This window comes from Zosterops lateralis (genome assembly GCF_965231275.1).
Source record: "Zosterops lateralis genome assembly, chromosome: 6".
NCBI lineage: Eukaryota > Metazoa > Chordata > Aves > Passeriformes > Zosteropidae > Zosterops > Zosterops lateralis.
This window is the reverse complement of record NC_139761.1, coordinates 50,145,985-50,173,867: the sequence shown is the minus strand read 5'-3', so window position 1 is coordinate 50,173,867 and position 27,883 is coordinate 50,145,985. Positions and strand designations below refer to the sequence as shown.

Below are 27,883 nucleotides of genomic sequence, written 5' to 3'. Positions count from 1 at the left end.
GATTTTGAAATGCCGTGCCTTTGACGTGACTGAAAAACAAAATCCAGAAAGCCAACCCAGAGATTAGATAGCACTGGGAGGTGGTTGTGTTGTGTTTATCCAAAGCTGCCCACAGCTGGCTGCTGTACACTTTGCACAGGGTGGTGTATTTCTGGGGACTAATGCTGCTGTTGGGTTTGCATTTCCATCCCAGAGCCATCCCGTCCTTTCCCTCCCCCTGCCTCACACTGCACCTGAGGACACTGATTGAGGAGCACTTGGGGATCCTGTGAATGCTCAGCAGGTGGTTCCACAACCTAAACGGTGATGCCCAAACATACAGGCAGACCAGAATCTGACCAATCCTACAGACTTGTTTCTTCAGGTAAACCCTGGAAAGCAGTACGGTTTCCATTGGGACTTTTATCTTCCATTTTTATGAAATAAGTGAACTATTCTGGCTGGTATCAAACTGTTTGGGGAGCCTTCTTCTCTTGAATATAAGTATTTAATAATTTTCCAAAAGAAAATATATTGTATCTGTTAATTAAATAAACTGTTCACAGAGAAAATAGTATTACTATATTAGTGCTCCTGAATGGAGTTATTTTTCCAGTCAGTTTCTAAGGGGCCTCAAACGCAAAGCTTAAGAAGCAATTAATCCTCTTTGTCTATTGTGTGAACAATTTCTCTGGTATTATAGCCCAGTATAACAATAACATGATTAAATGAATGTACAACACAAAGGTTTGATATTACTGAGTCTTGCCTGCGTTGCAAGGGCCATTTCAGTCATTTTAATCTTTCAGGGATATGCTTTTGACTTCCAAATGCCATTCTTGATAAGTAAAACATCTCATTGGTTTCACTTGAATTCAGATGACTGTGTTTCCCATCAAATGTAGCCGAAATTTGGCATGTTCCATGTACCAACTTTCTAAAAAAGTAGAATTTATTGCCTGTTTGTGGAGTATGCTATTAAAAATCAGAGAGAGCACAAGTGAGGCATCTTGCTGTCCCAGCTACAGGTCCACAATACTGCGCTCACACTGCGGGTGTAAATTCAGCATCTACATGAGGTACAGTGACTTGTCAGCATTTAATATGGACCAACATACACTGATATAGAACAAAAGTAAATACATAACTTATACTTCACTAAGTATCCATGAACAAAAAATAAAATTCTATTTCCTATGTTATATTTACACAATTTAAAAAAAAAATCTAAAATGAGATGGTAAATTCATCAAAAACTTTGTTTTGAGCTCCGATTTATAAAGTAAAAATGTTGGGTTTCATCCTTATGATTGTCCTTCCTTGATTTCTACTGACATTTTAGAGCCAACATTGGCTAATAAATAGAATAACACGCTCATAGGCACAATTCAGATTCAAATATGTTCCTCCCACTCCTCCAGCCAGTAAATGCAATTTTTACCAGCTGGTGATTCCTGAACAGCCAGTCATTTTCAAGAATGTGGCTTTAACATACAGAGCATCAGCATTGAGGCAGGGCTGGAGCTAAAACAAAGTGTTCATACATACATGTATTTTTGCATAAATAAATGAAATAACAAGACATAAAAATGACTCAAATCCGGCAACTGTGAGGCAGGCCCACACGAGTCGAAACAGATGACTTTTGTTCATGTAGTTTTCGTACAACAGTTTCACATTAGTCAGAAGTGATAAAAAATACCATTTATATCCAGTGCTTATAACACTTACGAAACAACATCTGTGAGTGTGTGTTTTTTTTGTACTACAAGCAAAATCAAGTTTCAGTCCTAAAGAACAGTCCTTTGTTCTCCACAAGCCTGCAGAATATTATTTTGGCATGGTCATAAAATTAAAAAAAAAATAAAAAAATTAACCAACTAATCTAAATGTTTGCCTTTGTGCAAAAAAAAATAATTACATAAAATACAATGCTAGCAATACAGCATTCTACCTATGCAACAAAACCAGGGAAAAAAAAAGCGAGAAAGAAAGTGATGTGGGGGGAGGGAGAGATACTTCTAACTGGAGAATTATGTAAGACATTAATAAATAGTATTTTTTTTTTTTTTTTTTTTAGGAAATAATGATGTCCTCCCCCCAATCTGAGCTGAATGTATTAAAACCAGTTCAAATTCCCAAGCTATTTTAAGAACACAAAACCACTTTCTATCAGTACCTTAGCCAGCTTAAAGAGGACGCTCACCAGCTAATGACACAGCATATGCCTTTAAAGACTTGGCTAGACCAGTTTATTGCTTATTAGACACGGACTCAGAACACAATTAAATAAATATTAAAAATATAGCTTCTTTTTGTTCCAAATTACAAAATGGTCAGAGAAATTTGACCATTGTGTTTCTATGCCATTATCTTTATAAATTGTCCTGTAAATTGAACAATCTTCTTTGTCTTGGGGGGGGTCGTTCTCTCACATAGAAACGTGATCCCTACAGTGGCAAAAATGGATTTTCCTGACAGAGCAGGTACCAGTGGGGCTGTGAGGAGGGTGACTGCTCCTCCACAGAGCATCATGCCACTGCAGCTCACAGGAGTGTCTGCAGGACAGGATGCACCAGGACAGCCAGACAAACACAGGCTCCTTTTGTTGTCCTAAGGAAAACCTGCTCAGCTCTGTGAGATGATGCTCCCAGACTTCCAGACGAGTTGCTCTAAGCCCTCTGGTACCTCTCAGCCTGAGCCTGAATTTATCACCAGTGTCCTGAACACAGCCAATTCCAAATAAAAGCTGAGAGAGTTGAGGAGCTTCAGCACAGTTAATCATCAAGCCTATTGGAACTGTATACACATATACAGCAATCTATTTGTGAACAGGAGAGGATATGAGGGGAAAAAATAAAGGCAGTTTCTTCTCCATCTTTGAGATCTAATAGATTACCAATCTTTGAATTTTCTCCAGTAATTGCATTGTTTCTAGAAGTAATACAAACAGAAATTTTAGTTTCTACAGCACCTTATATCCAAAGATCCCAAAGCACTTGACGAGTCACATTCCCACGTGGCTAATATACAATACATATTTTTGCTGACCCGTTTTCCCATGTTTGCAATTAGATATTTGAGTGGCCTTCCCTCTTCTGCTTGGAGTCTCACAAATAAATCACTGCATAAATACTTAAGGTAGCACAGTTCCTTCAGGTGGCAATAGGAACATGATGTACAGAGCCATGAGCTGCCACAGACTCCTCAGGCCCTAAAAATTCAGCATGGTGGACTGTAAATGCAGTTTGGATTTTACATCTGCCCTTCCTAAGTGTAGAAGTTTATAACTATAAACACATTTTTAGGGGTATTTGTACTCTATGTACATATAAAAGTACTCGCTTTATTTTGCAATACATATAGCAGAGTGTTTCCAAGTGCTCCTTGAACATACAGTGTTAGAGGAACAAGTGAATTTCTCATTCATAAAGGTCATGTTCATTTTAGTAGCAGGTGCACTTTTATTTTCATATACCTGTGTGATTTAGGGAAGGGGAAATAAGAGGCTCTTTAAAATATCAATAAGGAATTGTAAGTGTAATGCCACCAACTGTACTTTTAAAAATAAATATTAAGTATTTGGACCCTTGACATTCTGGAATGAATAAATTATTTAAGAGAAAAATGTGTTAAGACTGAATGCAAGGGTTAAAAGCAAAGGGGTAGAGAATGTAATCAGAGGTGGCCTCACACTGCTAAGACAGGCCCGTCCATAGCTGGTGATCGCTCTTTTGTGCTTACTTAAAATTTCACACTAATGGCACATCAAGAGGCAAAAGCAATTGGGCACATGCACTATGGCAACCATGTTCACTAATTAAGAATATCCTGTCTCCAGATTCCTGAGTACTTTACCATATTCTGGAAAAAAATTAGGTTTTATATATAATTTTTTTTTAAGATGCCAAAGGATTGTCTAAGACTTTACAGTGTCTCCTTTAAGACTTTTTGTTTAAATGTTAAGATTCAAAAGTTATGAAAAGTTTGGCACATCAGAAGTTCAGCTATACATATGGAAAAAAAATGGAATTCAGAGACTACTTTTTAAAGACAAGCTATGATGCACAGGTGTGCACACTTGCGGACTTGTTCTGTTTCACAATATGAAATCTGCAGTTTTTGTTTTCTAAAATAATCCAGAATAAAAACACATTCACAACCTGTAGGCTGGCACAGCATACCTGAGTGAGAATGTAGAACCCCCATCTAAAACAGTAACTTAAACCTTTATCAGCATCCAAACGGAAAAAGACAAAAGGTAAGACTTGTAAGACAGCTATTGATTCATATAAGTTTTCAAGTCCTGATGTCTGATATTTATGTCTTCATCTAAATTAAAAAAAACAAAACAAAACAAAAACAAAAAAAAAAAAACAAACCCAAGTTCATGAAAAATTAGGGAAACAATCTGTCTCACACGATAAGAAACATTTAAGACCATTCTGCTGATGTAACTGTAGGAGCCACACATGCATGCAGGCTCTTTAAGAACTTTTGTTCAAAAAAACCCCAAAAAAACCCAAATGAGTCTGAGTACTTTAATTCTGTGAACACTCCTCAGTTGGCACTGACTGCCTCATGGGCTTCGTTTTCACTACTATAGTCTGATTTGGGATCATCCTCATAGTCCTCGTACATTTCTATTTCATCCTCTCCATTTATCATTTCATTTCCAGGGAGGCTTCCGCTGTCCGTCTTCATACCATAAGTGCTCTGGATGACAGGGATGCTGGGCTCAGGGCTGGCAGAGGTGCTGGAGCAATCTGATGTCATCTGAGGGGACGGCGTGGTGGTCGCCATGGTAATAGCACCAGGGTAGACAACTCCTGTTCCCGTGGTGATTGGAATCTGAGGCTGTTGTCTGGAAGGAAAAACAAGAGGGAAACGTCATTGCCTGTGTTTAGAGGAGGGAAGACCTTCTGCAAGTCCAAAGGAAAGAAAAGCAGGTGGTTTCCTAGAAAGGCTCCATGTATTCCTCTGGACTTTGTAGTCTTCTATGGTATTGGTTCATTATCTCCCCCAAAGGACAACTGAGTGAGGTGTTTTCAGCCACTACCAGACATCCTTTTATGTATTGTATGTGCTTATTTAAACCATTCTACAAACTAGCACTTGTACAAAAACCATCAAAAGGCTTCAGGCACCCACAAGACGCCTGTCTGCTACCGTAGACACCATGTACTCAAAATCTGAACCCTCTAAACTCATGGCAAGAGCTTTTGTTAATGAGAGAACCTCAAGATTACCTAAAATGGCAGACAGAAACTCTAAGTATCTAATTTACTAAGTAGACTCCTGTGTCACTTAGACATCCTTTTGACATTTGATTGCTGGCTTTTGATTTTTATTTGGATCCATCATCAGAATGCCATTTGCTTTCCAGGATTTAATGTGTAAGACTGGGGTTTTGAAGCAAAGTACTTGATAAAAAAGAGCAAATCTGCCCTGGAAGATGTTGATTTTGTATTGACTAGCTATTGAACATACATGCCTATTTGCATAGTCTCTTTAATGAATCATTGTATTTCAACGTATTCCCAACCTCTCAATGTATTCCCAACCATCTTCAGAGCAATATTGACCCAGTAACAGTGAACTGTTATAGAATTTTAGCAGAAGAAATACTGTCAGGTACATTTGAATAGTCTAAGGAATCTGCAACTTCTTGACCACTGTGTCATTCTATACCAAATTCAAAAGCAGATTTTATAAACCAGCCTCCCAAATTCCTAATCATTGGCTAAATCAATACACAAAATAATATTAAGTTTATTTGCAAACTCCTAAATTTTGAGTCTTTATTGTTCATTGATCAACCTCTGATTACGATAAATATCACACTAGAGAGTTACAGGGAAGCTGCAGTCTTTCGAGTTTGGGTAGTGATCCAGTGAAATCATGAACACCCTGTGTAACACACCACTAAAATAGTTTGTAGTCCTTCCATGGCTGGTACTGCTAGCCTGACTCTTACACAGCCTCTGCACAGCTTGAGAAATTCAAACATCTGTTGTGTAAGTCTCGTACACCTGGCTAGCAGCGAGCAAAAATGCAGTAATTCATTTGACACAGTCATTATACTCCTGTTTGCAAATGATGATTTGCAGATGATTTACAAACAGCTTGGGATTTTTCTCTAAATTTTCACTTTTTAAATGGTCTGATAAATGTTCTGTGAAAACAATTTTCAGCCAATGTATTTGCTTGCAAGTGATTTTCTGCAAACATCTTTCAATACTTTATCCATAAAATTGAACACCTACCTCACTTGGGAACATTGCTGGTTTAGGATTGCATGTTTTCAGGAGTATAAACTATTACTCCTAAAACCCCACATGTATCTCCTCCACAACTTCTAGATGCAGAAAATGTTCACATAAATGAATGTTTCCACAAAGCAGAAGAAAAAGAAACCCACACATGGTCAACAGAAAAAAATCTATGTAGTTGTCACCAGGCCATACACACTTAATTCTTTCTAATCTGGCCATCTAATAATCTTTCACCAGTACTTCTTAGAATAAATAAATTCACAAAATGAAACATCACCGGTTGTTCATCAAAGAACACCATAATATCAATGCTAAATGATGTTTTTAGAAAAGTTTTCATGGTTCCTATAATAGAAGTTGTAGAACCTACCAAAGAATGATTAAGCGCCTAAAATGTTGCTGTGCTACAGATGACATTAAGTATCAGAACAATATATCCACCTCTATACCTCCCCTCCCCAAAAAGTTTGCATTTTTCAGAAGCAAATTGCCTTTTTACAAGCAGCAAGAACAATTTAGAAAGTCTGCTTAAGACAATGCTGTCAGATACATTGATGAAGTGATGGTTATCAGTGTTAAGGCCTAAAGGACAAGAGAAATCCTGGTATTCTTTCAAACACTTATCCAATAAGAAGAACTCCTTTGTACATCCACATTTCTGTGGGACTGGTTACACTTGTCCAAGTATCACCCATTTCAAAGTATAAATGGAGAAGGTCATGTGAGCATAAAGAAGCCAAATTTACAGAGGTACTTTTTCCTTGGGAGCACACCAGACAAATGCATGGCAAGCTACTGAATTAATCTAATTGTCTAATAACTTTATTGGTAAAACAGGAAAGTTAAAGGCTTACTGAATTTGTCATTCATAAATGCAGTCCTTTTTTACATGTTACACAAAAATCAGACATGCTGTGCATGCCTGCTGCTGGCTGAGTAATAACTTTAAATTACCTATATCTCACTGTGGAACTGTAAACATGTGGCAACTGTACCACCTAATTGGAAAGGGTCTCAAATTGCTACCCCATTTGCTAGCAAAAAATTTGCGAGCACTTAAAACATGGGCACCTACACACCCCCAGTAACTGGACACCTACCTCTGATTTAATACCTGTTATTATTTAGAGCTGATCAGGTTGTCACTGTAAATTCTGCTCTAGTTGCTACATTACATCCCAGAAAGCCTTATTTTAAAATGTCACAAACTATGTGGATGGCATATGTTACTAGAGATGAGTGTTATCATTTCCTAAGTAATTAAGTTCTTGGGGGAGGAAAACAGAGCATTTCTTTAAATTCCCACTACTCTCCTTGAAAGGAAGAATTGGAAATTCTAACCAACAACTCTGGACATTATGTTTTCCTGTATTTGTAGATATTAAAGGCATTCATGTTAATGGAGTCTTTTATTACATTAAATTCCACACATTTAATTGTTGCCTCTAGCTGGAGTTTTACCAATCACAGAGGCTTGGAGGGGGGGAGATAAAAACATACTTTACCTGCAAGCTACAGGTTACAATTCAGCTCAGTTGCACATGGAAGTTTTCTGCCTGTTAAGATTTCCAGAAAGCAACATTAATCTTCTGGTCTTTCCAGATCCATGAGGAATGGCGGCACATCTCTGTACTCTGGCTTCAAACCACTCCTGTCCCCACCATCTCCTCTTTGACAAAGAAATCCTTATGTGGACAATTACAAGGGGTCACTCTCTTCTGCCCTGTCAGCACTGATAACATCTGTCCACTCTGGGGCCAAAGATTTGGCCCAAAATATTTAAGTAAATATAAAAATGGAAGTGACATAAAAATTCTAGACAAACTGACCTGCTCACAAATTTGTGGAATTGATATTCTTGCTATTTTTCTGGAGAATGTTCCTCTTTTCACTTTTGCCAAACCAGCTAAACATTTAAATTGGCAAATGACCATTGTTTTCTGATCCCTTCCCAACCATTTTCTGACAGCTCTTTAAATGTCTGAAGCAAAAATTGATTGCATTAAGGAAAACGCTCGTATGTTACACACCCCTGAAACTTACATTCCCATAAGGAATGAAATAACAGTAAATCTCACAAAAGCACCCATTGTGTACTTGCTTTAAGTTCAAGCTACAGGAGTATAATATTACAGACTTATTCAAAACCATAGCCTAGCAACATTCAGACTACGTGTGTACAGTAGTTATAAACACTATAAAGGTTTTATTCTAAACATCTTATGCTGGTAAAGCACAGGAAAGAAGTTACTGCTTACATCATTTTGCAGAGAAATGTATATAGCATATACTTTAATTTAGAGTGTATTTGACTGTAAAAATGACTGAGAAATGAATTATCTTTGTAAGACAAGGCAACAAAAGACAGACAACTTAAAATAGCTGAATTTATGGTTTATATATGGTCCATTTGTTAGCTCACATTTATTTATGCATTACAAAAAACTACTATTGAGGATAAATTGTAAATCACTTGAAGTCTGTTTGGGATTAACTTATGCTGAAGGTATCATTCACAAGTTCCATTAATAATTTTACTATTAAAAATAACTCAATTATTTTAAAGACATAGCTGGCTTCAGATTCAGCTTTCCCTAGATTGAAAGCAGCAATTTTTTAACATACTCTGCAATAAACATGAATTATTTCTGTATATTATCTGCCTCATTTGGAACAAAATTCATTCATGTAGGGATGCAATAGAAGGCCTACGCACACTCCAAGTTCCACTCTGTTCTTTAAAAAACTTAGCAGTACCCAGATTTTGGTCTATCAGAAATATAGCAATTATCTGAACACAATAATTTTCTGCCCAAATTATTTCAAGAAATCTTCACTCTCATTTAATTCTTTGGAGGCATTTAATCAAAAATCAGAACAGAACCTGGCCATTCATTAGCTTATTTCTCTATTTTATTTTAAATCCTGGCTAGTTTGTATATTGAGATTGTTTGAACGCCCTTTGTGCTTCTTACTGAAGTTTATCAAAGACTGTGGCTCACTGAAGTGAGTGGTGTGAGCCTTTTGCATCAAAAAACTTTGAGCCATGGAGAGAACTCAGTATTTGTAGTGGGGGGCTGGACCCATAGCAGCATTATGTTAGTTAGTGGGTCACCTAAGGGAGTTGGACAGGAACTGGATTGCCTAAAACAGAAAGGTACATTTGATACGAGAAAATGCAAACACAAGAAAAAGATTTTTTTTTCTTGCTTTTTACTCTTTCCATTAGCCACCTGTTTCAAAGGTGTATCTGACTCTTCACACATCTCCTACTTATCTTTTTATTCTCTGATGATATTCTGTTGCCATTTTGGTGCACCCATTCCCAACTTAATTGGTTTGTTCTTTTAAAAAAAAAAAAAAAAAAAAAAAAACAAAAAAAAAAAAAAAAAACAGCAGTACTTCAAGCAGTATGAAGCACTTGGCACATTTCATTGGAGTCTATTTTATACTTTTGTTCTCTATCTTTCACTGAAATATTTACTGTAAACACAGAGCATGTTCAATCCGAAAAACCACATTTGTCTCTTATTTCATTCTAAAAAGGAAACAGCATCTCAACTCTCACGTCTACAGTTCTGAAGGACGATTTATGTTGTTCCATCAAAACAGTGGAAAAATAATGGGGGTGTGAGGTCAGTTAGGAAAACTGTTCCAGCTGATGCTTTATGTGATATTTATGTTAAACACAGGGAAGAGTAAGTTTAAGAAGCTGATGAGCTCAGTTACTATGCTTCACTTAGTTATAATTTGATTTGGAAGAAACGTTGCTCTTCATTACTTAGTAAACTATTCTGCTGAGACAAATGATTCCATGTTTTATGTTTCAGTTCAAAAAAGATGTTCTGGTCTGGCTTTTTCACTAATTTCACTTGGTGTCTTCCAATAAGTTTGTTTTAAATTATTCTTGAGGGAAAAGGGGAATTCAGGACAGTCAGTAGGAAGTCACAGGGAAGTATGAAATAATTTTTTTAAATCCCAGCCTGCGATTCTTCAGGACCATAATCTATATTCACATTGAACAGCAACATGGATCTCATTGTATCTTTATTGAATGCATCCATTAGGTCTCATACTTCCCTTTCCATCGCTTGCACAACTAAAAGTCATTGGCTTTGGTAAAGTCCAGTGCATTATCATATAACTGCACAGGGGTAGTTTACTTTAAACTTCATCAACATGGACAGAACATGGTGAAGTGGATTTAGCATAAATAGGAATTGGAGACAATCCTTTCAAAAAAAATGGTGACATTCTCATGGTCTTTGTGATTACCATGTTGGATATATGAGAAAGATGTTACACGTAGGTTGCACCAGTTTCATTTTGAATAGCTGTTAGTATAGATATTTTTAATTGAAATATCACTCTTTAGTTAGGCACTTTTAGAAGTTTCTCAAATCCGTCCTCCATATTCACTCCCATTTAGCCATCACATTTAATGTGTAAAATGCTACTGCTTAATACTGTTTTGAATTAGCAAACAATTCTCAAATTGTTCAGACTGCTGTTTTGGCATTCCTTTTGCAGTTCTTGTCTAGATGTGATTTGGTCTGTCAATCTGCTTTGGAAGACGTAAGCTAGAATTTCATTCCCTCAATCTGAATATAATTTGTGATGTGCTGTATAAATTCAGATTTCTATTTAGAGCCCTATGTGCAATTTTGATGGAAGACTATTAGTTAACAATTTCCCTTATACTGAAGAATAAAAAACAATGTCATAACTATAGACTGGAAGGCTATTTCAAGATATCAAAACCACTTCTATTTACTGATTGAAGAAAGAGCCCACATTGTTGCAGGCTGTACCACAAAATAATTGACTGCAACAGGAGTTCTGCATCCCAAGCCAAAAATGAGGGCACATAATCGACGTCAAGGTCAATTATCTGGTAGTGAAGTACCCAACAAAAGGAGACTATTGTGATTAGAGAAATAAGCAGAACATTGTGAATTTGGAAAGGCTGGCACTGGAGACAGCTTTTAGAGTCTTTGTAAATCACCAGAAACATTGTGTTAGAGCACTGAGCATCACAGATTAATTCATAAAAAAACAGGAGAGAGAAATCAGTTATGGTGCAGTTGTTTCACTGGACTTTTGTTATCCTTAGCTTGTAGATGTTTCATAGCTCTGCTTTCTCTGCTGAACACTGGAGGAAATACCACTAAAAACACACACAATGTTGTTAAAACTGTACCAGGATCTTCTTGGGCCATATATTTTGAGTTATAAATCTATCCAGTCTATCTATGCAGTACTTTCTAAAACTTATTTTTTAAAGAAATATTTTTTCACACAGTTCCATATATAACAAAATTCCTAGTAGCTTCATACCATGATATCATTCATTCATGTGTGTCCCTCATGAAACTGCTATTACTCCTCTCCCTTTTCTCCTTCTCCTGACTGCTTATTCTATATAGGAATAATCCTTTGTGCTTTTCTCTTTGTTCTTTACTTAATTTAGGAAATGATGCTGGAGTCATTACTAAGACAGAATGGATTAGCTTACTATAAACTCACAAAAGACATGATTCAAGCCTTTCAGGCTAATGGGAAACAACTTCTTTTGACTTTAAAGAATTCCACAATCAGTCCCACAATCAGCATTCAGAAGCAAGCTGATAGCTCCATATTCCATCTTATGTTTTTAATAAGGTCTTACCGGTTCAAATCCTTTCCCTCTAAACGACATTAGTCAGTGACTTAAAACAGATAAGTCTATTTGGTCTCAAGCAGTGTGCTCTGTCCTGGAAAACAATCACAACAATTGTACTCACCCTACGGTAAAAAACTGCCTCATCTCTTGTCTTCGAGACCTCATCAGCTGCTTGTATTCACCAATGCGCAGCTTCTTCCCATCCACAATGCAGGTACGTTTTGGTCGAGGCTTGTACTTGTAATTGGGGTACTTTTCTAGGTGGATTTTACTTAGCCGTGCCTGCTCCTCATAGTAAGGTTGTTTCTCTTGATTTGACATGGACTTCCAGCGAGATCCTGTGGACACAAAGTGTTAGTGAGTGCTCAAGTGGAGCAGGTTTAGCTTTACGCACACACAATTCAACGTGCCTCCTCGCCATAATAAATTTTAATTAAATTCATTGAATAAACTGATTTAAATTTACATCAGTCTGCACATATATTGGCTTGCACAACCTCAGACACCTTGAAGGAACCCTGACTTTCAGAAATTGCTGCAGACCAAGCATATGTAAATCTCTATTAAATAGGGTGCACTTAAAATCAATAGCTAAGTCTCAAAATCTCAGCCTCGTGCTGCAAAATAGACTATTTAATTTTTTACAATAAGAGCATTAATCTGTGAGTAATTCTATACCTCTGTAATGCCACGCACAGGATGATGGTTAAGGAAAATCTGCAGCCATACTTTCACTGTTAAAAGCCTAACATATTGCCTAGGGACACAGGCTGCTTTGATATTTTTATGAGAATTTGGTTTATACACTCCTGCTAATAGATATTAATAACTTGCTATGTAGCAGGAAAAAAGTATCAAACCTTATAGATTCAGCAAAATCCCTTGCTGTCTAGGTGTCTTAAATTTACTGAACTTCTTATATAAGCTTGGCATAATACTGACACCTATTTTAAATTCTATTGTTCATATTATTTTCTGGCCAGATGTAATAAGCACAGAGAACTGAAATCAAGAAAGTTACATTTAAAAAACTCACATTGGAAAGATAAAAAGTAAAACAGAAAGCATACTGTAACTATATACACCACTTCAGGTACTGTAAACTCTCATTGAAAGCTGCACCAATAAAAAAGTAAAAAAATTAACACAGTGTACACAGGAAGAGGCAAAAGTATTCGGATCTCTTGTATTGTTTGTAAGGAGCTATCTAAACACTTGAATAGAGACGGGAATAAGAAATGCAGAAAATAGCTTTTTGGTGTCTTTCAGATGAATAAAATGATTACAGCTGTGGTAAACGTGGGTGGAGGCTATTCTTTTACCAACATTTTTCATACATCAACAAATGGAAAAGTTGTATAAATATTATCCGCAGCCAGCAATATTCTGTGTCAGTTCTAATATTTCAGTCTCTTTTCTCATTGTCCTGGAAAAGTTGCACAGATATTATATGGACATAGACTTATTTGTGCCAGAGCAGATACTGACAGGTTAATTCCATGGTTAACAAACACTCAATTGCTGGCACTTCTGAAATATTTATGCTAGAAGTTTACATTTTAATGAATACAGTTACTATGCTCCTAATAGTTTTTTTCACAGAATGCACACAAATAATATAGATTCCCTACAGCTGCCAACACTGAAACAGTGAAGGTTTTATACAAAACTGAAAGGCTATTCATATAACTTACTTATATGGTAGACAAAAATATGAGAACTACTAAGAAAGGTTTTGGAAGTTTTAGGACAAAGTAACATTTATTTCTATGTATTCTCGCCTCTGATTGAACTAACATGCAACAAACTTTGCTAAGAATGTATTTGAACTCAGAGTTTACAATAAAATGATTACAGAGGAAACTTGATTTTTTACTTTTATTTATTATGAGCTACATTTGGAATCTGTCCTTCACTTCAAAGACTCAGAAAGCAAATATAGGTTTTAACATTTCACCACTCATTCTCACGTATGTTTCTAATTCTCTGGAGGGGTCTTAAAAAGCAAATGAAAATTTCTCAAAAATTAGTCAATTTATTTGCACAGTGGCAAAAATAAAACCCATGGAATATTCCCCGATTGTCCCAATCTATACAAATTAAATATTAACTACAGTGTCTTTTACCTAAGCAATATTTTAATTTCATGCTTCTAGTGGTTAGCTTTTTGAACACTGCAACATTTTGAACCAAACTTCATTTTGGATGTGAGGTTTGCATGTACAGGTCTTTTGGACTGTGCCAGGTTTCTTTCTTTGACATTGCACTGTCTGGCATAAACCTCTGATTTTGATTTTATACTTTTTTTAACTTTATCCCAGTATTTCCTCTAGCAAGTCCCATTTTGTATTCAGGAGATTTGTAGTTCAGGTGCATTCTAATGTGATTTTGCAATTATTGGGACTTCATGGGGACATGTTCTTGCAACAGATTTCACAAAACATTCTTTTTCAATGCTAATAATTTTTAAAGCATGTTGTGACTGCTGTTGAGAATAAAAACAGGAGAATAAATTTTTTTTTGAGAATAATAAAAAAAAATATTAGGGAAGAGGCAGAAAGGGAAAAGAAAGGGAATGAAAATGAAAACCAGCCATGAATTTTCATTTATATAAGTTTCAGTAGTTCCAATTTCGGTGAACATCTCCCAAGAAAAAAAAAAAGTCCTAATATTAGAGAGGTTCATAGAACTGTAGAGTGATTTGGGTTGGAAGGAACCATAGAGATCATAGAGTTCCAACCCCCCTGCCATGGGCCGGGACACCTTTTACTAGACCAGGTTGCTCAGATCCAACCTGGCCTTCAACACTTCCAAGGACGGGACATCTCAGCTTCTCTGGGCAGCCTGTGCTGCACGGGAGAAATGGGCCACTGAATAACCGAATCATTATGATTCCAACAGAAGCCATTTATTGTTTACATTACATAGCAGATATAGATTCTAGGTCTACTGTCCGCATGGGCATAAGCTGCTTCTTCACGAGGCAGGCACACATCCTTCAGGACATCCAATTGGTCAAGCATCCATCTTTACATTGTGCTTCCCCTATCTAGGGTTTACATTTTTTGCAGACATGTTCTCAAGCTCTCTTCTTATTTTTGATCCTTCTGTTTTCTCAGTAACCTTGATAAATTCTTGAGAGCTCTAACAACAAAACTGCAGGTGGTTTGATAATATTACTCACAACCAGTTTGGCTGATGCATCAGAACAGCCGGTTATAGATACATTGCTACACTGTGCCAGTGCCTCACCGTCCTCACAGCAAACAATTTCTTCCGAATACCTAATCCAAACCTGCCAACACAACCGCTTGCCCGTTGCCCCACACTCACCTAGGATTTTGCTGATGTTGGAGTTGTGCATGTCGGGGAAGGCCTGGAGGATTTTCCGGCGCTCATCCTTGGCCCAGACCATGAAGGCGTTCATCGGCCGCTTGATGTGGGGCTCGCTGCTGGCGCGGCCCCGCGAGTCCCGGTAGACCCGGGCTTCAGCCACCGTGGCCCCTCCTGTTGGCCAACAATAATACTGCTGTAGTTTAGCTGCAGAGCCATTCACTGCTTTACTCCCTGTGGCGTCAGGGCAGGAGGAAACAAGATGGATGCAAAACATTATTACGTGGGTTAGGAAAGTGCTTTCAGTGCTGTGCTTATTTTAGCGTCTTTTGGTCTTTATGTGAGAGAGAGAGAGATGGGCCAGCCAGTGGTCCCAGTGTAACTGGCCAGGCTTGCCCATCTGAGATGACCCAACACCACCCTGAAGAAACAAATTGCACTGGTGTTCTTTTTAAGACATGGAGACTTGATAAAGTTTCCAGTTGAGGTTTACCATAAAACACATTCTCTGAATGCTCAACAAAACTCACATAAAAAGTTAAATTTGAGAATACAAACTGATGTAGGCCTGTTGACACAAGCCATTGACAATGACTTTGCTGTGAAGCACATGCCAAACATTTAATATAATAAATTATACAGTGCACGAGGTAAATGCTGCCATTTGTATGGATCAGATATATTTAGAGGTGAATATTTTAAAGTTGCATCTGCTTTGATTGAATTTAAGATGTGCTTTGGAGCATTTGAACCACATATATTTAATAAAACTCTTTGCCTCCAACAGATACATGCACAGCACACTGGAGCCTCCAGAGTGGGACACAGTCACTCCAGCTCCATGCCTGCTGTGCCTTAGCGTATCCCAGTGTCCTGTCTTTATCTGCCATCAATTCAGCTTGTATATGCCAACCCTAACTGGGTTTTTGAATGTATCCAGCCCTGTCTCTTGACCACAAACAGCAAAGTCTCATGGGGGTTTAGAGATCACAGAGCTGAGGTGTAGAACTAATTACTATGGGAGAAACAGATTACCAAGGCATGCCTTTACTGGAGAAAACTTCTGCAACTGTGATGATATTATATGCTTCTAGAGTTACACCTTAGCTATAAAAAAGGCAAAAAGTGTTTACAGTGGGAGAGTGACACACTTAGTCTTTGACCTCATCCAAATGGTCATATAATTTAGCACCTTGAAAAGGCAAGATACTTAACAACAAATTAGTACAGTAACAGACCTCCTTTTTTTTATAAACTATTACAGCTACCAACATAAATTTATTTGCCAAATAATATGAGATTAATTCTTTACAGTAAGTAAAACAAAACACTGCAGTTTTACTGAATACAGGCACAAGTTTTTGGTTGTACAAAAATCAATTTTCCTAATTCAGAGTGAAAGCATTATATAGGTATACCTTATTACAAATTCTATATAAGAAACACATTTGCATGAAAAAGGGGCCCTAAAATATAGGATGCATAACTAATACACTACCTTTTTTGCCACCAGGTCCACAGTACATTAATTTCATTTAAAACGCACTGACCATACAGGATAAATTGATTTTGCTTTATATGGTGTTGACAGCCATGTTTATTGTGCAGTGAAATGTAGTGTAGTTTCATGCTGACTATATCCATCAACACAGGGCAATATGCTGACTACTGGGCCAGATGAAGACATACATTACCCTGAGAGCAGAACACTCATTCACATACAGCAGTGTCTTCTCCTGAGGATCACCCTGGTAATTTATGATGCCTCCAATGCCATTACTTTACAACTGACACCAATTTGGCAATTTGTATACTAACGTGCGTGCACATAAAAGAAGACAGGTTTGTGGCAAATGTGAGCTGCAAAACTGTTTTAACACTGTTCTAAGTTAAGCACTGTGCCACAGGTGTTCTGCATTTGCAGGAGGCTGCTGTCAGCTTTTTACAGCCAAAGGGAAGAGCAGTTTGGCAGAGTGACCTGCAGGTAGGACCAGTTGAGGGGGGTGAATGGTTGATGAGGCTCTGTCCATTTGTTGCCAGAAGCCTTGAACCACAAACATATCAAAGATATCATATTTTGAGAGAGGATGTATTTGTTCAGAAACTACAATAAGTTGCAAAAATAGTAAGCCAACACTAAAATATTTATTGCAACAAAGAGCTATTTAATTGAGAAAAGTCAAACATAACATGTGACTATTGCTCTATCCTATAAGATAATGTAATAAAAATATGTTACTAGTATGTGAGCAATTAGGAAGCCAGTGAAAAAAAAATTAATTATTTTTGTGAAAGTTATAATTTGTTTTTCAGCTGCTCTACTCACAGCACAGAAAAGACATATTTGAATCCATAGGATGTCTTTCCTTCTTTTACTTTCCCAAAGGTATTTATCCACTACAACTAAGGAAGAGCTTGTCTTTACCTCTTTCTAACACAATTTTGGACTTTTCAGTCCTAATGCAGATAAAGAGTAGTTTCATTGGGAGCAAGATTATAGGTATCTTTTTAATCTGGATGTAATCTAAATATAATGAAAATAAACAAAGGAAAAAAAGAAAGGCAAAAAAAAAAAAAGAAAAATGGCAGAAAACCACCATAAATTATCTGTTTTCATAAAAAGGTTATGTTAGAAAACAATTCTTACTTGGACTAATAAATTACAACTATCCCAAGAAGGTCAACTCTGGCTGCATCTGCTTTATGCAAGTCCATACTTGAAGGACTTGAAAAAGCAGCCAAAGAGTTGATGTTCTTTGAGCTTGATCTCTGGGGAAATATTTGCAAGCTGACCTATAGGCCATCACAAAAGCATTTGCAAAATGAATTTCTGCAAATAACTAAAGCAATATAATCTTCATGCTCTTCTGTCTCAGAACCACAGAATTATATTCAGCATATAAAGCATTACAATAAAATAGTTCCTGCAGCATGGGATTCTATGGGGGAAGTCAGAAGGTCTCAGTACCAGTTTAGATTAGAAAGAGGTGTTAATGGTACAAATACACATATGCTCAGTGAGGCTTTTTACAAGTTGAAACACATAAGAATAAGCTTTCAAAGTGGTTGTTCTTAGGTACTTCATCCTGTCAAACAGATATTTTGACTTTATTGTGCCCTATAAAACAATTTCAACAGATTTAACAAAGTATGGAGGTTTTTCCTATTGTGATAATTATAGTTAGTACTGACAGAGGCTCAAAGAGACACCTGAAATTTTTAACGAAAATGTGTTATGCAAGTGCAAAGAAGTAAGTGTTCTAAACCTTTCTGAAAATATTTTCAGGGAATTCTAATAACTAATAAACCTAAAATAAAAGATAAAATGGAAATGTAGTACTAGTGAAGGGCAAGACAAGAGAAGGAATTGGTAATTGTCTCTCTATGGCAACCAATGCTCTATCTGCCAGTTACTGTTCATACTGCAGTCACAGGAGGAGGGATTTTCAGAATTAAGAGTCTGGTCAGAATTTATAATTATTGCAAAAGCAGTACAGTTTGGCTGCCCTAGTGGCTTAGTTGGCAAAGAACTCTATATTTTGGCCTAAAGACAAGGGCTGTGCTCAAAGTGACACTTTTAGCTTCTGGATGTGTTCACTACCTTACTTCCCAGATCCTTTGCATTTGCTCAACTTGCTATAACTTTGATGATTTAAAACTAAAATCAGACTAAAGAAGAGTGATCTTTCTTTGTGGATACAGGACAGGCAACCCTTCTGTAAAAGCTGGATTCCATACTAGGATCAATACTGAGACAAAGAATGCCACAGAATAAATCTAAAAGTGCTACAGCTTCATGAAAATAATTCCCAACAATATTTTCATTTCTAAAGACCTCTCTAATCAGAGAGCATTAAAAAAATAAAAAAATCTGATCATCAAGAAAGATAAATATCCTCATGTGAAATGAGTGTTAAGAAACGTAAAATAACAATTGTTACATTGTTTATTAATTAATTCCTGCCTTTATCTGAGTTTCTTACATTTACTAATGAAATTAATTTTAGGACAGGCATCATCCCTCAGCATGCTTCCTGAAATCTTGGCCACATTAGGGTTAATCCTACTCTCTCTCTTTACTGGGATGTGGGTTTACCTTCTGTTTTGCACATCATTGACAACAAAACCTGAGATTGGGCCTTTACATGTTACCAGAAAACAAACAACAGTAGATGTGATAGAAAGGAGGAAAAAAAAAAAAAAAAAAAAAAAAAAAAAAAAGGCTGAGAAAAAGATGGGGAAAAGAGAGAAAAGAAGTGACAGCAAAAAAGAAAGAGATTTTTATCAGTCACCCTGTTATTCCTTAATTACTCTTCACACTATGGCCATTGATTCATGTTAGAAGTGATACATTTCCCCTGGCTTCCCCCCCAGATAATGAATCCGGCTAATCTAGAGTATATACTGCAGATCATCTTCCATGGACACACACCAAGATAGGATACATAGAAATAAAGACAATCTGTCTAGCTTCCTGGTATGAAAATGACTGGTTAGTAGTAAAGCTCCTATCATCAGTTATTCATTAAGCTGAGGTGACATATTTACCTAGATTGGAAAAGACTGATTGTGACCTCAAAAATATCTGGCCCTGTCTGTGGTAATACAACTAGCACTGCAGAGACCAGAACCTGATAAACATGCAAACAGGAGTCAGTCTTTTACTGCAGGAGATGGGTTACTCATAAACATGGACATGCCATAAAAACAGGGGGGATGAAAAACCGGCTTGGCAGTCCCCTGTGCTGCTCTTAACCTGTGTACAGACAAATGCAGCCTTTGTGAAAACATAAAGCAGTACTTAAAATCAAATAGAAAAAGACAAATATGGAAAGAACAGAATGGAAAGAGCACCTTTGGCAAGATTAGAACACAGGAGTGGTCATTTAACTAATATTTTGGGTTATCAATTTTAGAGGAAGTTACACCAATTACTACTACTTCACTGTAATCTAAGTGACATGTAGCAGCTGTAGAGTAACATTTGTCTGTTTTGCCCCTTGCCTGCCTCTTATTTCTGCAGCCCAACACCAGTCAGATTTTCTCATTCTTTATTATCAGCAAGAGAGGCAACATAAACGGATGCCCCATGAACTATTGTCTTTACTGGCATGTCTTGTCATCACTGGCAAAATACCCACTTGGAAAGATGGCTAGGTTTGGAACAGGGGTGACACAAATGTTTTGTTTGTCAGGCAGCTTTTGTTCCAAATGCTAAACAAATATTATTCAGCCGCAATTGGAGCACTGACCATTTCTCACAGGCTGTGTGTCAGTGAATGAATGGGGAGAAAAACTGGGAAAGCCACAAGCAATTCATGAAAAACTGCAATATTTTAATGTCCTCTAAAATTTTTCGCCTGCAAGGGCTCTGAAATGCACAAATACTAAGAGGTGGGGATATACTGTAGCACAGGTTAGCTACATCCAAGCAGCACTTGGTTATGATAAGACTTCTCTTTTTCCTGCTAAGAGGCTCCATTCTCTTTAAAACATCAACAAGAAGAACCAACCGGGAATTCCCTAAGGTCAGCTCTGAGGAAACATAAACCTCTAATTCAATAACTCTGCTACTGCACTGAAAAAGGCCTTATTATTGCAACATCCATATGGAGTCAATTGGACATTAATGACTAATCAATCCCTCCCCTTTCTATTCTACTTATAGTGTCACAAGCCATGTTTAGATTAGCCCATTTCCTGCTTAGGATCGCTCAAGATGTCTTTTGTTCTTTCAGGGCCGGCCTGATGGAGGCAGCTTAAACAAACACACGACCCAAGTGGTGCAGGAGTTATAAACTGCCATATGTGAATGAACAAAGGGGCCATACTAAAGCCTTTTATGGTATTTGTTAATGTTTTTCATCTGAGTTTAAAAAGACCTAATGACTTTGTGGTGAGCTGATGCATGTGGCTCGTGGCTTTGCAAAATGAAGGAAATTCTAGCCAGTTATATATCAGCATATATTTTCCAGAGTGCCTTGTTTTCAGTTTTGGTGGCAGCGAGTTTACTTTTTTTAGTACATTTGTTTTACATATGCAAGCAAAATACTTAATCTCAATTAAAACACAGCACCAGTTTTCACAGCCATACTCACAACCTGCATATACATCTTTCCCCACTTGAGAGCCTAAAGCTAAAATTAAGAGTGGAATATCTGCTGCATGTGAAATCAAAGCAACTGTTCTCAGCTCCACCAGTTCCCTCACCAGTGTTTAAAGCTGAATTGTTAGCTGTGCCCTAATAAATACCAAAACAATAATCCTAAATAAGCTGCTAGCACATCCATGCTCCACAGCCAGCTATGCCCAAATCTGTGCTATTTAAATGAATTAAAACTGTTATAAATGCAGCTACTTGCTTGATGGCTTACACAAACAGTTTAGATTTCTTGACCACATTCTATGGCAAAGCTAACCCTCATGGAAACTTGGCATGGACTACAGCTAAAACAATAGAATAATGCTTTAAATTAAATGGGATATTAACTGAATGAATTAGGGCTTGAGGCCTGACTTTAGCTCCTGGTGGCTGATATAGTCACACATGTGCTCTAACGTAAGAGTTACTCTGTGAAGATCCATGAAACATCTACAGAGAAATTGGGATGAAGAAGCAGCCTCTACTATAAATTTGGGGAGGTGTTTAAGTGTCATCGCATTTTTTAATCATGTGCCACTTGGAGACTTCAAGACCCTTCACAGATAATTAATTAAATGCTAACAACCCCATTCTGACATTAATGTTATTGATAGAAAAGGTATGAATCACATATATGAATCACATTTAAGTTGAAAGTTTTTCAGCCTAAGTAATGATGCCAGAAGTAAGGGATTGCCAGTCATCAGATCTAACAACAGTCTACATTATTCAATCTACAAATGTTGTTGTTTCCCTTTGGTATTTTATAATCAGCTGAGGAAAATAGAAGCTCAGAGAAAGGAAAATCATGGATGAAACAGCCCAGTCCAAGAGAAAATATACTAACAATTATTGTTAGGTATCTGACAAGATCTATGGATTTGATTTTATTTTTCAGAAAGAAACAGGCAGTCTACCAGCTAAGCAATTATTGTTACTATATTAATCATATTCAAAGTCAAAGCAATACAAAGAAGAATGCACTAATCTATTTAACATAAAAATGTTTCCATATAAGTAACAGCCTTATTGCCAGTGTAGCTGTTATTCACATCATTTCAAATTTCTCATGACATGAGTGTCACCTAGAACATCCAGAAAACACAACATTAATTTAAAACACAGGGGCTAATTCTGCAGTCTTCAGTCACCCCTAAAAGCTTTTTTGTTGAAAAAGTCCTGTTTGAACAAGGGCCATAGCGACCCATTCATACTTCAGTCAATGCTTTGTTTTGTTTTAGGATGGAGAAATGACAGCAGGAATTAAGGACAGAGAAAGAAGGCAGGCTGACTTTATATTTGATGGATGCATTGGTCAAGGTGTGGCTGAACACTGTTTGCTGCTTGCTCACAGGTTCTTTTCCAAAACAATGGTTTTTAAAAGCTTAAGTACAATGCAGTTTGTAAAAGGGAATTATGTTTAACAATGGAAGAGGTTTTTACAAAACCACCTCCCTCAAATTACGTGATATTAAGAAATGCAGAATACTTAAGAAAAGATTTTAAAATGTGTTGCAGCCACTGCTCTAGTGGCCCATTTCCTGCATTCAATCTTCAATAATTTTTCACTTTCTGAGTGATGCAACATCATTCTTTGTATCAATATAACTAATTCCTTCCATCCAGTACTAGCTGTTTTCACTTGTCATGTCAGTAGTTAGCAAGGAACTCGGCTAGGATATGCATATGCCATTTCTTCTTCCCTTTCTCATGGGGTACAACAACTGATAATGTAATTAGCAAATCTTATAGCATGAAGAGAAAGAAACAAAAGCAGCATGATAACAGGAGCTGTTCTTCAGGCTAATTTTTCAAGTAAGGTACCCCTGGACATTTGGGATTTGTGAGCAAAATCAAGAAAATGTTTTTATAAATATGGCAATGGAATGTCTCTGTATGTGACAACATTTACCTGGTTTGGATAAAAAAATGTAGTGCATGCCATGAAATAGGGGTTTACATGAAAATTTACTTTTTTTTTTTTTTTTTTTTAATTTCTGTGAAACCACCCCTGCCAAATTGAAAACACAATCATTTATTATTTGCAGAATTTATGAAGAGGTTGCAATGCTCACACTACACACTCTTCAGACCACTGATCCTATGAAATTAGATCAAAGTACTAATTAAGGGAATATTTCCCCCTTGTTACCAAGTTCTTCACTAGGCACTTGCCTAGACACTTTGCATATCTACATGGAAGAAAGGCAAATGATCCTAACCACTTTTCTATTTCTGAGATACTGAGGCTCCTGAAGGAGAAAATGGTTCATATTTTAGACTTAGAAAAATAGACAGTTGTACAAAGAGGGCTTGTTTGAATCTGTACCAATTGCTCATGCTTAGCCAGGATATATGATGTTCTTTCCTGTATTCATATTTCTGCTCCACTCCCTGTGCTCAAGGATTTAAGGAAGAGGGCAAGATTCCTCCCTCCTTCACTCGGTATGATATAATGGAGGCTTTCTCCATCAGCTGAAAATTCAGTTGTGCCTGGAAATTTTACACAATTTTATGGAGCTTCAAGCTTCTTTTGTCATATTGGAGCACTACCAAGAAACCCTCACAGAATCAGGACCACGGGGTGTTTTATACCTGGTGGCTGCACATGAGTGTGAAAAAATGTTTTAAACCACTGAATTACTATATTTAATTTTTCAGTCAGTCCACCTAAAAATAGCTACACATACTGACTGATGCTTTTAGCATTTGTCACAATAATTTTCTCATGGGCAAAGATTTTCTGTGTAAAACTGCAGCCCACAGTTGCTTTTTACAGCCACCTTCTAAACTCCTGAAAATAATGTTTTACTATATAATGGAAATTGTGAAAAGCTCTTAGTTATAACTGTGCTAATAGGCACTCCTGTGTAAAACTCAGGCCATTGTAGAACTGCTGGATTGTACAACATCAAAAATCCTAAGTGTAATTTTTTAAATTAAGATACTATTCTACAAGAGTCAATTACTGTACCTTGGAAATGTCAGATAAGAACACCTTATTTTTAGCAGTAGGAAAAAAAATACCTAAGACACTTGAAAATCAAAAGTTAACAGTTGTGGGAGATACCCAGATTTGTTATTCTAAAAATGTGAAGCATACTATATGTTAAATATTAGTGTCTTGAAAGGAATAGGTTTCTATGGAAAGATCAGTCCACACACTCCCAGCACAGGTTTTTAAGTTCCCTCTCTAAAATGTTATGGGGATGCTGGCAACAATGAGATGCATGGAATGGTTGCCATCAGAAAAGTGATGGGGTGGCTCTTAAAGACGTCTTATTCCTTGAAAAAATCTGCAGATGTTGAGTTACTCCAGCATCGAATCTCATCCAACTGAAATACCATGCCTAAGTACTTCATCCCAGATTCCTATCTGTTGTAAGTTATTCTGGAAAACTTAAGGATATCACTCAAGTATCAGGCACAATCAGATTCATGGATGTTAAAAATGGCAACTGCAATTAATGAAGGCCACATCTGGGCTTATTAATATAATAAGTTATTTTATGTTTAAATATAAAGATACAGTTACTACATTTTGGGGGTTTTTTTGTTTGTTTTGGGGTGGTGTTTTTGTAATCAAAGGCCTATAGCAAGAATTCAGGGCAATAAAAATTCCAGTACTTGAGCTTACTCTCTGGATACATTTCTTTGTTTTCAGACAGCTTTCACTGTTTTCTGATTTTCATCTTTCTCCTCTCAACTGCCATAGCAACTATTACAAATATTTACGTGCGACAAATTCTGGCGTGGAGAGGAATTCTTTCCTCCGGTATTTACGGAGCACTGTCACAAAAGTAGGTGATGCTTTTTCCCCTGCCTGTGCTACCTGCTGTTTACACCTCTGCACAGGAGAGTGTTAAACAAGTTACCTCACAGGTCTGGATCGTCATGGCAGCCTGCCAAGGTCGATCTGCTGCAAAAGTGTGGTTCCCTTTCACCTGCCCCTTCAGCAGCTCAAAGCCAACCTTTGCTGGAGCAGAGAAGAAACCCCCACCCTTTTGTATAAGCAATTATTTGCTATTGGGCTTGTGTGAGGTTGTTGAGGCTTTGAGCATATGGTAGAGGTGCGCCTTTTCAATAATACACCTAATAGGTGTGCAAAAGCCAGGCAGTGGTCATGATGTCTGCTCTCTTGCCAGGGAGGGAGGAAATGACACTTTGGCAGATGGACAGAAATTGGTGGCATTTTTCCCTCAGCTTTAGAGATCAGCTCGTGCTCCCTTTGTATCTCAGTTTTCTCATGTTTCTCCCATGTTCCTTCCTCCCTGTCTTTCCTCACTTAAATCATTCCTCTCCTTCACATGATTCCACATTCACTGCTGCTGATGCAATTACAACTACTCCTTTTTAGCATGTTCTGGCAACTGATTAAGTATTTGGTGATGCCTAACACCATTTCTTTCTCTACCATTTAATTTCCTTGCTTTTGGACAGGTAGAATGTCCCATTTTGCTACAACATTCCTTGCAACACGGCTAGCTCAAGTCAAATATGGATGGAAAGAGCTAACTTCCTGCACATGAAAAGACAGACTGTTGACTATTAACTGCAGGGAATCTTGGGCTATTCATTGACTTTGTATGTTGGACAACAAATCCATCCTCTGAATGAGGCTGCAGAACCGGGTTCTTAAGTTTCCTGATGATTTGGAATATGTTCTTCTAGAAGATGAGGTCAGCTTGTTCTCCTCCAAGCCTGGATTGAGGTCCAAAATCAGGTTCAGCCCAAAAACTGAACTAGAATTAATAACAATAAGTTAGGCCTTATTGCTGGAACCAGTAAATTACCAATGGTTATCCAGCTTGCAACTGGCTTGCAAGTTTTGTTTACTTGGAGCATGGTTCAAAGGAACACACAGGTAAAGCTTAAATCTGTGTAATCTCTAACCATGATTTGCTATATAGAAAACCATAGTCTTTAACCCAAGGAATTTATAAGTTGAAGTAAAAGACAGCAAGCACTGCAAGGAAGGACTCAGGGCTCTAAGGACTCAGATAATAAATCAGTGAATTTAAGGAGATGGGCTGATGCCAATCCCATGCTGAGGACTTTAAGAACTGACTTTGCAGCTAGGTTTCGTAGCAAAAGTTATCCTCTCTCTGGGAGACTTTGAAAAATCTCATTAGTTTCATACAAGGATAAATAAATACAGGGATACAGACCACGTAGATAGACAGATCCCATCATATTGTTTAAAACTGTTTCTATCTATACTAGCAGACATGTATCTATCTTTCAGATCCATGCTTAGCACGCTGGTGGATTATTATCAAAGAAAGAAGCAGCAAGTGCTAAACACAAGATTTACAGAATCAAGAAAACTACAGTGTGAAAAATGTGAATGAAAACATCAAAACAGGACCCAGAACTCTTTTTGTATGTTTTCCCAAATAACCAACTGTGAGGCCAAATATTTCATTCACAAGCCCCTGATTTTAAAATACTAACATGAATGAATGTGGAACTAAATGTTAAGCACTAATAAGACATTTTCATCTATTTCTATTTGCTTTCTAAAAATTAACTTAGCTTTGTAATATGTCTTATTTTCACTAAGGAAAACCAGATACAGATAAGTTTTTTCTCTTTTACAAAATCCCACTATGAGACAGTGGCAAAACAATAACATTCAGATGGTTTTGCTCTGAGCCTAGGATCCAATCAAGAAAATTACATTTTAATAGATCCAATTCTTTGTTAGGAATGAAGATCAGGTCTTGATGGAATTTGAATCCCTGGATATGACTGCTGAAGGAAACCACAATGCAACCTGAGCTAAGGTAAAATCAGTAATTGTCAACAGGAAGGTTAGGTCTACCCTGCAGATTTCTATCTACTAGAAAGCAAAATCTTAACGCACTTCCTACAAATTTCCAAAGAATCTGACCACATCCACAAAACCAGAAGGATCCATAAACACTGAGCACATTTTACAATTCAAAAGAAGCAGCATCATCACCCAAAAATGAGCATCTGTGAAAGGAAAATCTTTTTCTAGAACTTGAACCAAAAAAACTTATTCACATAATCCAATATTCCCAATAACTGAGAACTAGATACTTTTGTATTTAATATGCTGAATACTTTAGTATTACACAGGTTTTCTGACCTGAAGTTTAAACAGGGCTTACCTATGACTTAAACAGGGCTTACTCCTGACACACTCTACACACTCTGGTCAGCTGATATACGTCAGTCATGTTCAAGAGAGGTTTTAGCTATAGCTACATCCAAAGCTGTTCTGGTTTGTCCATCCCTGTTAGATATATTTCAGTACTGACAACCTCAAATGTTCAAAATTATGAAGCCACCTACAGAAAGAATTATGTTTCCTTTAAAATGTTAATGTTTCAGAGAGGAAAAAAATTCCTTGTTTAGTTCCCTAATTGGCTGTTGTTTCTAGTTTTGGATACTAGTCACCAAATGTTTATGAGGCTTTCAAATCACGTTTTTGACTTTTTCTAACTACAAATGTATCATATATTG

The 27,883-nt window shown here is 37.1% G+C and overlaps 1 protein-coding gene across 17 annotated transcripts in view; it reads right to left on the bottom strand.

Moving 5' to 3' along the window:
• Positions 1-1,059: 1,059 nt before the first annotated feature.
• SOX6 (SRY-box transcription factor 6) overlaps positions 1,060-27,883 on the bottom strand; it is a 384,737-nt gene continuing 357,913 nt past the window's right edge. For 15 of the 17 annotated variants that reach the window (XM_083863095.1, XM_083863092.1, XM_083863093.1 and 12 more), the window contains 3 exons: positions 15,250-15,483; positions 12,038-12,254; positions 1,060-4,843 (listed from right to left, as the gene is read on the bottom strand). In XM_083863095.1, coding sequence (XP_083719221.1) covers positions 4,540-4,843; positions 12,038-12,254; positions 15,250-15,483 — 755 coding nt within the window. In that variant the 3' untranslated portion in view covers positions 1,060-4,539. Of the gene's footprint in view, positions 4,844-7,759; positions 7,811-12,037; positions 12,255-15,249; positions 15,484-27,883 lie in introns of all 17 variants that reach the window. The other 2 variants (XM_083863087.1, XM_083863080.1) reach the window with 2 other exon arrangements.